The sequence below is a fragment of the Leguminivora glycinivorella genome, chromosome 13 (assembly GCF_023078275.1).
Source record: "Leguminivora glycinivorella isolate SPB_JAAS2020 chromosome 13, LegGlyc_1.1, whole genome shotgun sequence".
Classification (NCBI taxonomy): Eukaryota; Metazoa; Arthropoda; class Insecta; order Lepidoptera; family Tortricidae; genus Leguminivora; species Leguminivora glycinivorella.
In genome coordinates, this window is record NC_062983.1 from 8708506 (window position 1) to 8724477 (window position 15972).

The 15972-nt window shown below is 36.8% G+C and overlaps 1 protein-coding gene across 1 annotated transcript in view; it reads left to right on the forward strand.

The window, feature by feature from the left end:
• LOC125232347 (neuroendocrine convertase 2) overlaps window positions 1-15972 on the forward strand; it is a 177082-nt gene that overhangs the window by 79544 nt on the left and 81566 nt on the right. The window contains exons 3-4 of the mRNA XM_048137975.1: window positions 9309-9543; window positions 12144-12181. Coding sequence (XP_047993932.1) covers window positions 9309-9543; window positions 12144-12181 — 273 coding nt within the window. The remainder of the gene's footprint in view (window positions 1-9308; window positions 9544-12143; window positions 12182-15972) is intronic.

A 15972-nucleotide genomic window follows, 5' to 3' on the forward strand; every position in this document is an offset into this window, starting at 1 on the left:
CGAGTGGCGATAGATTAAAACACGACCGAAGGGACTGTTTTAAATCGACACGAGTTCCGAATTTCCTTTTTGCACGTGTATCGTACGACGTTTTTCAGTACAGATGAGCCTCCGAAGTTTCGACCTGTTATATAATGAACCACTTTTCGAACTAGTGCGTAACGGCTCAGCCACGACAATGGTCTAAGCGCGACAGCGGTGAGCGGCGGCCATATATTGGAGCGAGACACAGCGATGGGACTTTTCATTCGCACGTATGGCTGCCGCTCACCGCTGACGCGCTTAGACCAATGTCGTGGCTGGGCCGTAAAAAAACGACCATCTGTACTGAAAATGATATTTATAGAAAAGCGTTAAAGTAACACACATAGGTACACTGGTTGAAATAAAAAGGAGCCGGCCATACTTTGCATCAGTGAATTTTAGGGTTATAATGAACAACTTTTAACCAATTACTGAACATCACAACGAAAACCATCACGTCAGCGAACAGCCGATTTTCGCGATTTGAGCATTGGTCAAAATAAAACTTTTTTCTCAAACATGGTATGAAATATTGATGTTATGTGCCTTATAATTGGCAGCGAAGTATGACGTTGCAGGTGCGGCTAGGACGATTGATAGATAATGGAATTTCATACAAACCTTGCAGGCCAAGTCCGGCGAAGTCTTCTTTTTTAATTTCCAAACACAGATAATTGTGACATAACATCCAGGTACTTAGCCAATTAAAAAAAAAACTATAAGGGGCTTTATAGACGTGCCGACTGCAACTGGTACGGGCCCTAGACAATATTTGATTTTGGGTGCGTTTTCATACAAAAAAAAATTTTTTCGTTTTTTTTTTAATTTTTTTTAACTTTTTGTTTTTTTATAAGCGTATACGGGGTATCAAAGGGAAACGAAAATTCGATTATTTTTGCGCTACGACGCACCGTTTAGGAGATACAGCCATCCGAAGTTACTATTTTCAGTAGACTTTATTTATTTCATACCATGTTTGAGAAAAGCACTATACATACCTCGGCGGGAAATGGGGTTGCCCGCCTCAGACCTATCTATATGTCTTCGGCCGGCAACCCCCTTTGTCCCGGCCTCTGTAGTAATGTACTATTATTTTACCCTGTATAACTACATGTCATTCTACGTCTAAGGTTGATAGCAAATCGGAATAAAAACATGTTACTACCTATTGTCATATGATCCACCACACTATCGATGACAGTTACACAGTTATCAGTAGCAAAGACATATGTAACTCTGTATAGACAGATAAAGTCTAAGAAAAAAACCGGCCAAGTGCGAGTCGGGCTCGCGCACAAAGGGTTCCGTAGCAGCAAATATAATAAACCAATAACTTAACCAAAATTACAGTTAAATCAACCTATCTCAAAAACTATAAGAGATACTTTGATCAAACCAAAAATCGTTGAAAGAGTTAATTAGCATGCATCACCTCTATTTTTTTTAGAATTTTATACCCCGTAGTTATAAAAATAGAGGGGGGGGACATACTTTTTACGACTTTGAGAGCTGATATCTCAAAAACCGTTCACTTTAAGAAAAATGTTTTTTAGAAAACTTTATATCATTTTAAAAGACCTTTCCATTGATACCCCACACGGGTATGTACATCGAAAAAAAAAATTTTCATCCCTCAGTTACATGTATGGGGGGCCCCACCCCAATTCTTTTTTTTACTATTTAGTGTCATAATTTTGTAGCGGTTCATACAACACATATTCCCATCAAATTTCATCACTGTAGTACTTATAGTTTCCGAGTAAATCGGCTGTGACAGACGGACAGACGGACAGACGGACAGACGGACAGACGGACATGACGAAACTATAAGGGTTCCGTTTTTGCCATTTTGGCTACGGAACCCTAAAAACGTACCTCAGAACCATACAGAAAAAGGTACGGTGGCCTAGACGGCGTTACACCTTTGGGGGACGCTCGGCTAGATGGCGCTAATATTAATATTTGACATTTAAACACATATCAAGCTATGAATACGGGCCAAATTGACAAAACTGAGGTTCAAAAGTTTTAAGCCAAGAACTGTAAAGAAGTTGACAGAAACTACTAAAATACTTTATATCTTACGACAGTAAAGCGAATACATCTTTCCAGACGTCTAGGAGTAATAAAAATGCAAATGCTGTAGAAACTGTGCAATCTCTCTGTCTGATTAACCGTCTGTAGATAAACGATTAAGCTGACGCCATCTATTGAGATAGAAGGCTAATTGGCAATTGCCATGACCTTGACTGCGCCCCATGATCAGTTACTGGGTGACTGTAGAACGCGCTTAGATAGAAAATGTATTATGACGTAGCGAGAAACGTTAAGGAGACATGGGCCTTGTGAATAAATAAATAAATAAATAATATAGGACATTCTTACATAGATTGACTGAGTCCCGCGGTAAGCTCAAGAAGGCTTGTGTTGCAGGTACTCAGACAACGAATGAATGAATGAATGTCATCTTGTTTGGTGTGGTAGGGCACAGATGTCATTCCAATTCTAAAACAGAGCCCGAGGAAGTACACGCTCAGAGGAATAGTTATAGAGATCTAATAGTATAATAAGACATATTGACCGGGATATAAACCGTGATTACCTTTTTGATTTTTATTGAGGTCCCGATATTTCGACGCAGTTGCATGCAACATGATCACGGGATTACTTGGTAATGGTAAGTATAACACACACTGAGAGAGATGATTAAAGTGAGTCACACTAGAGAGAGGGCCTACCGCGAACTCCGAGTCCGTTGTTCATTCTAATACATCAGTTTATCTACCACCGATAGCCTCCGAGGTAATCGTGTACAAATTTTTGAACATATTCCAATTTATTTAAAACTTTAATTGAGTAACAAAAGGTTTCAAATAAAAAAAATTACAGCTACCTAAGTACCTAACATTGTTCAGTTCACAAATGCGCCGGAGGACTTCAACCCTAGCCCTAGCCACTGTGCCATCCGCCTGACTATAATCCGACCATTTTATAAATACATAGATGAGCATCAAGGTTTTTGTGTATAACACAAAATGACATCCGAAATTACAAGACGCTCCGTCCCAGGGGTGTGACAACCCTAATCAGGTCCACCCCAGTCCCGCGATACTTTCGGAAATTCTGACTCGTTATACTCGTATTAAAACGTCTTCAAGCTGATATTTGAGTTATAATAAGAGCATATTAGAGAGATTTTGAACTGTGTACTTGGTTATACTCTGTATCTTTCGATATTTAAATAAATGTAATCAAAATCTAGGCTCAAAAGGCTCCTTATGTCAGTTGAGGGAAAATGAAAACATTACTCGATCAAATAAGAAAGGCCGCTCATTATAGATCCACTTCGTTTTTGTAATTGGTTGGTTAACCGACAAATGTAAGTACTCGAAAATATACCAATTATTTGTTTATGTTCCTTTTAAATACCTTAAATACAGAGTATGGTATTAATGACGACTGCAATGTCCATTAAAGTTGAAACCTTAACGCGAAAGCGGATTAAGATTAAGATATCAGTTGGCAAACATTTGGTTACTTAAGTCTGTGCTCGTCTTAATGCTATCATTAGCCCGCATATTAGACATACCCTCGGAAAATCTTGTGAATGTCAGACAGGATAGGGCGATTAGCGAATGTGACGTCACTGAACTCAAGCCGAGTAACATTGAATCAGTATTATACATCGTGTTTTTATTGAATACCGTTAACTTTAAGGGAAGCTTCTTTAGATCAAATACAATTAATTTCTCTAAGAAACTATCATCCTAACTCTTACGGTTATCGAGTTATTAAAAAAAATTAAATAATGCATACGTGTGTGACAGCCTTTACCAATTCCTAATGTTATTTTTTCTGACATGTGCTGTCAATCACTTGACACTAACTTGAATGTTATTCTTAAGGGTCTCTCACACTAATAAATTCATTTATTATGTATGAAAATGATCAGATTTTTTTTTGCGAATTTAACTAAAAGTGATATACAGGATGGTTCCTGATAATGAACCTAGCTACATGGCGAATTTAACGGAAAACAAAAAAACACGGTGTATTCTTTGCATTGAATCCTCTTCCTGGAAGGTCCGCTTCAAACGTTTTGAAGCAGTGTGGTGGACTTTAAATGTAAAGTCAATACTGGTAAGTGTGTCTTAAGGTGAAGTGTCTCGCCTTCTCATTTTGCCTTTTTAATCATTGTCCCAGGTGGTTTTGCGAGTTCACTTTTGCTACTTGCTACTCACGATTAGTATTTAGTAAGGTAAGGTGGGGGAAGATTAAAGGGATTTTCTTACGGGGTAAGATGGAAAGCCGCCCGTGGTGCTTCATTATATGGAACATATTTCATCTTACCTGCCCCTCAAGAAAAGCCCTTCAATCTTTCCCCACCTTACCTTACATACAAACGTATTAAACTCTCAATAAACACTGATCATTGTTTAAATAGGCCAAATGTGAAGGCCAGACACACTTCTCTATATGACACACTTACCCGTATTGATTACCTATGAAATGTTTTTTTTTTTGGTAAAATGGCCATTCATCAGCGGCTTCTCAAAAAATATGTGATAAAAATAGCGTCCTTGAAGTTAAAAATAAAATAAACTTAAGAATTGCGCAACTTCAAACACATTATTCAGGTATCCTACAGACGAATAGATATTTGTTAGATACAACCAAAGTGGATCGAGTATTATAGAGAGTTGCTGTCGAAGTAAAATGTGTAATCACAGGCATAGATTGCTATCTCTTGACACAGGCTTAAAACTTTTAAGCCTCAGTTTTGACAATTTGGCCCATATTCTTAGCTTGATATGTTTTAAAATGTCAAATATTAATATTAGCGCCATCTAGCTCACTGAGCGTACCCCAAAGGTGTAATGCCATCTAGGCCACCGTACCTTTTTCTGTATGGTACTGAGGTACGTTTTTTTCTTAGACTTTATCTGTCTATACGGAGCTATATATGTCTTGAAAAAACTTAACAACCTAATCCAGTGCTAGGGTTGCAAAAAACGGTTTTTTCTGGCTTGAAAAAAAAAAAAAAAAAACCGTGAAAAAAAACAGTTTTTTTTCTGGAGTATGTTTTTTTTCTAAAGTATAATGAAATCTCAAAATTTGCAAAGTAGTTAATACTTTTATACGGTTTTTTTAGACTTAATGTTAACTATTAAACGAATTTAGTCAAATAACTTTAATTTCTGGTCTTATAAAAGTAACATTTACGAAATCTGTAGTTGGTAGTTATCACTATTTACTGTTGGCAATACCACCGCCTCTCTACGCTACACGCAGCATCGGGGATTCCCGAATAAACGTTTGTATACTGAATGTTAATTGAATTAAAATGTACGTTATTGTTATCGAAACACGTTACAACTCACGAAAAACCGTTATTGTCGTATTATTTGTTCATCTGAAAAAAAAAACATATTTAGAAAAAAAACCATGGTGCTCGGTCTTTTTTCGTTTTTTTTTCATAATTCTGAAAAAAAAAACATTTGTTTTTTTTTCTATTTACAACCCTAATAGTGCCTTATAAATATGTAAAAGAACTTCCCAGCATTTGCGCCAAAGCTCGCAGTCCAGACGGCATCAAAGTTTACAAACAACAATAAAACACTCGTAACCCAAAATCGCCGGCGGCAATATCACAATATGTCCGCCAGCATTAAGGCTGATTGATGTACTTTCCGAATCTGTGCCACTTCGGATTACGCGTCAAATAAATTGATTCACTGAGAAAACTCTCATCTATCAATCTTTATGGATCTGCGGAATATTTATCGGTGATATATCAATTTAACGGTGACAGGTATTAAGACCATTGCCGTGTTGAGATTAGCATGTGGCTTTCGGGGAATAAGCTAACATTAACATAATATCCGTAGTGCTACTGGATTTATTTATCACGCAATTTTTTTATCTTCAGAATTTACCTAAAATATTATACACAAAATCATTACAAAATAAAATCACACATAAATCAGTCTTAATATACGTATTTTATTCCATTTCTTCTTGATAAGCAATAAAGTAGACTTCGAAGTACGATTTCAAGTCTTTACCTATTGTTATTTTTTTTTAAGAGAAATGTGTAAAGTTCCGTGACAGCTTCCAGTCTTTACATCGATGTTGTCCTTGAGCCATCGTATCTGTCGTTTTATAATGGACGCCCATCTTGTGAGGGCAAATCACTGTCTGCCGGAAGTAAAATTGTATACCGTTCATTAGTTACAAATCCGGGTTATCCTATAAGTAGCTCAGTATATAATCCATTTCTTTCACACAATAGTCATCATTATAGACTCCAGCAACCCAACCTTGAATTGTACCTACTCTTATAGTTATGGCCTCTTATGCGCCCGATAACAAGTGTAAGGGGCAGTTTCCGAAATTATATTGAAATGGAATTTAGTTTTTTTATTTAAAATTCTTATAGTTCTTTTCTTCTAATCCTCGTTAATTAAAAGCTTTAAAAACGGATAGACTTATCGTTACTCGTAATGTATTGGTACTTACATAAGCTCGACCCTTTTCGTAGCTTCAAAACAAGATGAAGGTCGGACATAAAAACTTCAACTTGATTGGCAACGAGTACTTTGTTCGGCAAACAAGTCGGAACTATGGAGCACTTGCATACTAGATTGGTGATAGTTTGTATAAATATTTAGAAGCTAAGCTTGTGGGTGTCGTAGAAGTCGACTGTAGCTATAGGTTAAATTGTGGTGTAGGCGAGATGCTGTCAACCTGCCATTGCAATATTACAATTTCGTTTGCCGAGAGTGACACAGAAACTTGAGTATTTTCATGCGCTCTGCCTACCCCTTTATGGTATACAGGGTACGTAGCTAAATGCGCAAACGCTCACGATAATATATGTTTCGTAGCTATCTATGTTATAAATGTACCTCTTGTGTTAATAAAAAAAAAAAGTCTATCGATCTTGCGTACAGCGCCAGCGCAGGGCCGGACTGCATTTCTGTCGGCGTCTGGCGTCGACGATTGCCAGTCAGCTACGCGGGCAGACTTGATTACATATACTCGTCCAGCCAGCCTAGCCAGCCTAACTGAAATAACAATCGTTGACGCAACGTGGCGATAGAAATGCAATCTGGCTCTGTCGCGTCACTACAGAAAAAAACCGGTCAAGAGCGTGACCACGCTCAGTGTAGGGTTCCGTAGTTTCCCGTATTTTTTTCAAAAACTGTTTAACCTATCAAGTTTAAAATAATTTTCCTAGAAAGTCTTTAGAAAGTTCTACCTTTGTGAATTTTTCATATTTTTTAAATGTATGGTTCAAAGAGGATGGAGGACGCATTTTTTTAAACTTTTGGAGCGATTATTTTCGAAAATATTAAAAATATCAAAAAATTATATTGGTAAACCCTTATTCATTTTAAAATACCTATCCAACAATATATCACACGTTAGGGTTGAACAGAAAAAAAAACACTCCCCACTTTACGTGTAGGGGAACCTAATAAAACATTTTTTCCACTTTTTATTTTTGCCCTTTGTCGGCGTGATTGATATACATATTGGCACCAGCTTTCTAGTGTTTAATGGTCACTGAGATTATCCGCGGACGGACGGACGGACAGACAGACGTGGCGAAACTATAAGGGTTCCTAGTTGACTACGGAATCCTAAAAAAGATTGAGCTGGATACCCTGTAGCTGACACGAAAGGAACGTTAATAAAGAGTCTGTAGTTGGTAGTCTATAGCCCGGATACTCGGAATGCAATTTGAGCTGTGGACATAGCGTGTAACGGACAAGTTGTGTTTGTTTTGCGCTGATGCTACCCGATGCCTGTTTATGTCGGAAAAAGCCATTTGATTGCCGTAAAACATTTCGGTTCGTTTACACTATTGACCATGATATTGAGTGGAGAGTTTAAGCTAAATTGAGCCATGATAGGCGATGATCAATCATAAGCGCTGTTGGTTTTCAAGCAGACGTTTAAAAAAGAAGCAGCCATGATTGTGTAATTATTTGGACCATCATATTATGGGCGCGCCTGGAGGGGCCGCGTCGGACCGGGAACAGTGGAAATCCTTCCAAAGAGCTCTATATCCCTGATCACGGACAACAGGATATAATCATCATCATCATCATTATCATATGCACATTGAAAGAGATACATTTAAATCAAAAAAGGATGCCACACATACTCAACACAGTTACAAGTATTTGCACGTGCCGTCACGATGGAATTGTCGCCCATTCTATACTGGACATGGGTTACATTCAAATAAATACATGTCAGCAATTCCCGTCAACTTTGTACAATGCCACGTCAGCAAATTTGCTGAACGCTGACGAAAGTGCATGCTGTTCTTATAAAAATGGCAAAGTCACTATAAGCGTGCCGTTCAGATTTGAGGAGTTTGGTTCTGGCCATCATCAGCAGTTCCACTGCACCAAATGTCACTGTTCTGGACGAAAGTGCATGCTGTTCTTATAAAAATACCAAAGTCACTATAAGCGTGCCGTTCAGATTTGAGGAGTTCGGTTCTGACCATCATCAGAAATTCCACTGCACCAAATGTCACTGTTCTGGACGAAAGTGCATGCTGTTCGTATAAAAATACCAAAGTCACTATAAGCGTGCCGTTCAGATTTGAAGAGTTCCGTTCTGGCCATCATCAGCAGTTCCACTGCACCAAATGTCACTGTTCCGTACCTAAATGCATGCTGTTCCTTTAAAAACACAAAAATCACCATATGTATGCCTTTCAGATTTGAGGAGTTCCCTCGATTTCTCCAGGATCCCATCATCAGAACTGGGTTCTGAGAAAAATGGGACCAATCTGTATGGAGAACTGCTGATAAATACATGTTACGTACAAGTCGCCGCTTTTTCCTCTTTTATGTTCGTCCTTGCCCGTGTGAACACATGTAATGGAAAGAGGGTTGACCGACTTGGCTGTGTACAATTTGTTGAGCAAACAAGTAACATTCATTACCATTTTATACATGAACAACTGAAAAAGTAATGAAATAAAAAGAAAAACGTGGATTTTACATAGTGTTGTAGGATAGTGGTTGATACAATGACCCTAAATTGTGGTTTACAAAATAAAATTCATGATAAGTTACTATGAACACATTAACATCAGCCAATATTCCTTTACACGATCACTGTCTGCTCTAAATTTGGTTTTCATCTTTAATAAAGCTTTGCGTGCATCATATGTGAGGGAATTAGACATGCAGTTGCAGGTATAAGAACCTCTTCATTTCTTGAAGTCTTATTTATAATATCTTTCTATTTGTTCCCAGATCCACACAGCAGTCCAGCAGCCCGGCTTCAAGCGAGTGAAGCGCGGGTTCCGCCCCCTCCGGCTCCCGGAGACCGCCCCCGCCGACGAGCCTAGGGACCCCTACTTCCCCCTGCAATGGTACCTGAAGAACACGGGCCAGAACGGCGGGAAACCCAAGCTGGACCTCAATGTGGAGGCGGCCTGGGCGCAGGGGTACACTGGCGTCAATGTCACCACCGCCATCATGGATGATGGTAAGTTATTTGAACTTTACAACTCCCGCAAGCAAAATTATATAACACAGAAAAAACAAAATGGTAAAAAATACTGTCTGAACGCAATTTTTCTAGATAAGCTAATTATTTATCCACTACATCACAATAATACGAAGTAACGCATGAGATTAGGAATTCTTTAAACGGTATCTCACAGACATTATACAATACAATGAAAACAATAATGTTAGAGAATAAATACTCATGAAATAAAACTACGCTGTAAAGTGTTCGAAATGTCGGGATGAATTGTAAATTTATTATACGCGATATAATCCGTTTCCATAGTTTTATTATATATTTGTTTTGAAAAAGCATAATAAGTGGCGAACAGAATTTCATTCTTAATGGGTATGTCGTACTTACTTAAAAAAAATCGTAGTTACCTAAAGATGAAATATTTTTACATCGCTAAAACATAAATTAATTCATATTTCATACAAATTTCATGATGTAATCAAAAGTAGACAGGTTCACACCACAATCGTTGCTGAAGCGTTCATTTGCATAGATTTTACATTTAAATTATCGCTTTATACACTTTTATTTTCCTCGCCGCCGGGATGAAAATGAGCTGACGAGGTCCTTTGTCCGAGACAGCTCGAATGTAGTGTTGACCTAATTCTAAATGAACTTCCAGGCCATAACGTCGCTACTTTATTTTTTATTACACAGGTCAGTAGACAAGTTTTGCAACATACAAAGACAATCGTATTTCGTATAAAAATCTGTAGGTAGAACTATCTCAAATTATTAGATAAAAAATTCGATCATCATCATTCTCCTTTTCCACGGCTCATGGGAGTCTGGGGTCCGCTTTGATAACTAATTCCAACATTTGGCGTAGGCACTAGTTTTTACGAAAGCGACTTCCATCTGACCTTCCAACCCGAAGGGATAAGTAGGCCTTATTGGGATTAGTCCGGATTCCTCACTATATCGTCACTACTTTTAAAAAATCTCGTATCTCACGCTGTTCCTCAAAGTTAAAACGCAGTAAGTCTATATGCATTTCATACACTTACTACAATTTTCTTTTCATTGACAAACGAAGATACAAGTTTTTTTAAAAGTAGTGACGATATTTCCCTTCACCGAAAAGCGACTGGCAAATATCAAATGACATTTCGCACAATTCGCACATAAGTTCCTAAGAACTCATTGGTACGAGCCGGGTTCGAACCCGCGACCTCCGGATTGAAAGGCATACTCTTACCGCTACAGTTAAAATAATTTTGCGCTACCCGTGACACGCTCTATTTCAATCTATCATAACAATCACGGTCCACAAACTGACTAAAACAGTTTCCAAATTAAACATAAACGAGGTGTTGAGTCAAGTTGTCGCGCTGACAAATCAAAGTTGGTCGCGACGTAAATTACTTGGGAAACTGTTCTTGCATTCTTCGGGCGACTAAATTAGTTTTATGAAGCTCTGGTGTGGATCAAAGATAGCATTTATCACCTTTGCTACTAAATACAGGGGGCGTATTCAGTATCGTATTCTCATCAGGAAAAAGTAGGATAAAAATTTTTTTTCGCAAAAATTTTTTTTATCTTTGTATGGAGATTCGACCGATTCGCGCGGCCCGGCTCAAACAAAAGTGAAAATTTTTTTAGCGAAAAAAAAATTTTCTTCTACTTTTTCCTCATAAGAATACGATACTGAGTACGCCCTTAAACGGATCACCACCATTTTTGTTACACTCTGTATGGACTGCTAGGATTATTTTTAGGCTTAGGTAGCTTGAAATAATAATAAAAAGATGAGCTTGTACTTACAACACGTGTTACTTTGAAAATGTTGAAATTGCCAATAAGACTAATTTGAAAAACTTACTTCACAACTACTGTTTTTTTTCTTTAATAAGTAGATGTACAGGGTGCCCGGTAATTAGTGGACAACCTTTTAACCACCAAGAAGGCACCTTATACTGGTCCAGAAAATCGACTTTAAGGTTTAGTAAAAGTAGCCTGGTTTTCGAGATTTTCACACTTTTTAAAATTTTAACAGATATTAATGGACAACCTTTTAACCACCAAGAGGGCACCTTATACTGGTTCAGAAAATCGACTTTAAGGTTTAGTAAAAGTAGCCTGGTTTTCGAGATTTTCACACTTTTTAAAATTTTAACAGATATTAATGGACAACCTTTTAACCACCAAGAGGCCACCTTATACTGGTCCAGAAAATCGACTTTAAGGTTAAGTAAAAGTCGCCTGGTTTTCGAGATTTTCACACTTTTTAAAATTTTAATACTACCTAAAATTTTAAGAAGTGTGAAAATCTCGAAAAGCAGGCGACTTTTACTAAACCTTAATGTCGATTTTCTGGACTAGTATAAGGTGCCCTCTTGGTGGTTAAAAGGTTGTCCATTACCGGGCACCCGGTATGTATGTATATTTGACCATTTGCACCGAAAAATAAACTACAAAGCAATTAAAAAAAAATCACCCGGCATCCCACCTTCAGACATCTTTTACATTGAAAGTTCTTTATAAAACGTAAAGTATTCAAATGTACTTTTATTTAGGTATCTTCTGAAAGACGTTGAATTAACTTCTGTTTGTTGTTACAGGTGTGGATTACATGCACCCAGACTTGAAATATAATTACGTAAGTATACAACTTTTCTTAATATTTTATACTCTTTAAGTATTTTTTAGTAATAATAATATTTATACTCTGACTGAATCGTTATTTTTTTTATTTACTCAAAAAAAGTTACACAGTATTATTTTAAAACGCTTACCTAGAATGATGTTGTGTGTTACTTTTTAAGAGTTTGGAATGAATCATGGTTGGTTTCATTATATTTAGGCATATTGAACGGGATATGACTTACCTTTTTGGGTTCCGTATGTTTAGTTGAGTCTCTGATCCGTCCGTCCGTCCGCGGATAATCTCAGTGACGCTAGCACTGAAAGCTGAAATTTGTAACTAATTTAAATCAATTACGCCGACAAAGTGCAAAAATCGTGGAAAATGTTTTATTCCGGTCAAAACATAAAGTTTTTTTTTTTCATTTCAACCCTAACGTGTATATAAATAATTTAAAAAATGAATAATGGGACTAAAACCACTTTTTGATAATGATATTTTCGGAAACCCTCCTAAAGTAAAAAAAATGTTTAACTTTTGAACCATACGTTTAAAAAATATGAAAAAACATTCAAACAGTTCGAGGCTTTTAAACTACTTTCCTAGCTAAAATATATTACAAACTATAATTAAGTTTTTGATACCTAATGATTACAATTTAACAAGTTTGTTGAGCTTATTACATCATAACGTTAAAATTCCGGTCAAAAAAAAACATATAAGCCTCATGGGTCAATCCGTGGCAAAAGTAAGATGAGTCACGATTTTATGGCATGTTCCATTTATTCACGACGCAAGTTAAAGTGATAATCTATCTCTAAATAAGTGTTACTTTCTAGATATAGGTATGCATAGATCCTTTAATTTGCAGCTGTAGTTCAAATAAACACTATGAAGTAGTGACTCACGTTACTTTTACGTGGATTCACCCTAATGTTACTTTTTAGATTCACAACTATCGAAAGGTTCTATCGTGTAACATGAGAATACTGAATATTTTGTACCGCGTGCCTGATCACATATTTTCAAGCCAAAATATCGTATAAACTTTTCTGCATTTCGCCTAGTTTCAAAGTTATTAAGCACTGTACTTGCAATATAAGACAGTATGCCGATAAAAGGTACAAATCGAGTTAAATAGATTTTCTCACCTACGTACGTATATCTTATGTATTAGGGTATACACCGGCAGAAATGACCTTTACCGTTATTTTTATTAACTTCAACGCTCCGAGAGGATTTAGGCAAAGGTCAAAGTTCCCTCTTTGAGGTGGCTAATCGCGCGCGGGGATTCGTAGCACGTCTACGGCGTAGTAATCCGTAGCTAGCGTAGCATGACGTTGCTATAAATACAAGGCGCGATTATAAATTTCATAGGAAACTTGACTGTACGAGTAGATATGATATTTTTCATCACACCCGCACACTAAATGTGATTTTACACGCAGGCGGAGCGTGAGTTATAGAAAAATTGTTCTCCCAAGGGAGTTATGAAATTTCTATTACTTTTTTTTTCTTTTTACATATTTTTAAATTGCAAGTGTGATGAAAAACATCATGTCGTCGAGTCTTTAAATCGCTCCGACAAGCTGTCGCGATTTAACTTTCTCTCGTTAGTAATATTCAAGTTCCTCCCCTTGTCGCACAATGTACTTTTAATACCACGCAAGTGATGCAAGAAATAAAGCATCAGATAATGACAAACATGGACAGTAGTCATTTTTTAATTAAATTTCTATTTCATAAGTTGCATATCGTTGCTACTTTGAAAAAAAAACTCGCATCTTTTTCTATCGTTGAAAAGTCAAAATTAGTAAGTACGAGTATGTATGAGGTGCAATACGTTTCAACTTTAATTAGCAGTGTGCGATACGAGATTTTTTTCAAAGCAGTAAAGGTATTAATCACACTATTAATCGTACTTACTAAAGAATGTATTAAACTCATGAAGATACTTGAAAGCTTGAGGCACAGGTCCCACCGCGAGCTAGTAAGCTATGAGCTATCGGCTATAAAAACGAACAAAAGATAATCAATCCCGTGTAAATAGAAGAGACACGGCGATGTTTATAGTTCCTCGCCCAGCGGTGAGCTATCAATATCGCCGTGTCTCTTTTATTTGCACGGGAGTGCTTATATTTTATTCGTTTTTATAGCCGATAGCTCATAGTTTACTACTTAGCTCGTGGTGAGACCAGTGCCTTAGGAAGGATAAATATAGAATAGTTTTTATGTTTCATCATTATCGTCTTACGTAAGAGCATTTTCAGAAATTGGGACCCAAAATTAGTGACTGTTGTTAACAAAAATTAACTCGATGTCAGTTTTGTGACGACAATTAAGAATAAAGAAGCTAACAAAAATCTATTGATTACGTTAGTGTATTTTTATTACTACATAAAATATTCCTTAGTCATAGAAATAATGAATGAATTCTGCACTTTTATGTGCCGAAAACATGTTGTTAGAACATTAAAATTGAGTTAGTACGCAATCTCAAATGGAATGACATAAAGCTTCGCCTATAAAGTACAGTAGGCACATTAAAAGGGTCGTTACACTGGTTAAGGCCACGTTTAATTTACACAACATGTTCCCATTCTGAGTACTAAAGATTTAAGAGGATAGCGGAAAATTGATCTTCATTTTCCATACAAAATTGTTACAATTGTAAGGTTACGGGCAATCTCGATTGGCGGGAAATGTCAAGTAATCGATATTTTTTCAGTGTTTTACATTATGAACTAGACCATAGCATACGTGACAATAAGAAATTTATCTCACTCGTTCAGTAGACAGTTAATAATATAAAAACACGGAAAAAAACAGTCGATATGGCTCCCATGTACAGTCAAGTTCACAACCATCTTTAAACCAACATACCAAATATATCGTCACTACTTTAAAAAAAAACTTGTATACTTGTTGTCTGTCAATGAAAAGAAAATTGTAGTAAGTATGTATGGAATGCATATAGACTTACTGCGTTTTAACTTTGAGGAACAGCGTGAGATACGAGATTTTTTAAAAGTAGTGACGATATGTATACACGACCTTATTGTAATTTGTCATAGAGACGTGTAAATATATAGGTACGTATTTTAGTCATGTTGGCTTGTTAAGATGTTTATGAACCCGACCGTACCTTACATCAAAAATGTGACAGTGACGAAAAAGTGGTGCCCTCATCTAATGTCTCACTATTATCTGCATATTTACAAAATTCTTCGCGCTCGCACAACTAAGCGTTTCTTGTTTTTGCCGCTTTTTTAATTAGATATTTTTGTATTCAGAATCACGAGCATTTTCTATCAAAAAGTGTTTCAGAATATTTTTGTTACTTTTCTCTTTTGCCCCATACAAAATGTGGTGACAAAAATAAGAAAAAATTGTATGGGACAATTTTTTTACCTATTATGGCACTGGTCCCACCACTAGCTAGTAAAACGATGAGCTATCGGCTATTTATGCGACAAAAGATAGTCGTTGCCGTGTAAACAAAAGGAAGAGATGTATTATAGCTGAGCGATGAACTATAAAATAGTCAATAGCTCAGCTATAATACATCTGTCACTTTTATTTACACGGGAGCGACTATCTTTTGTCGCACAAATAGCCGATAGCTCATAGTTTGCTAGCTCGCCGTGGGACCAGTGCCTAAGATTGCAAAAGCTAGTAATTCTGAGTAGAAATAACATAACATGTATAAAAAATATGACATTTAAAAAAGTGGCAATAAACGCTCAACTACCAACAACATACCTACAGATGTAATGCGAAAAGGGTTTCCTTCGGAAACGTTCGTA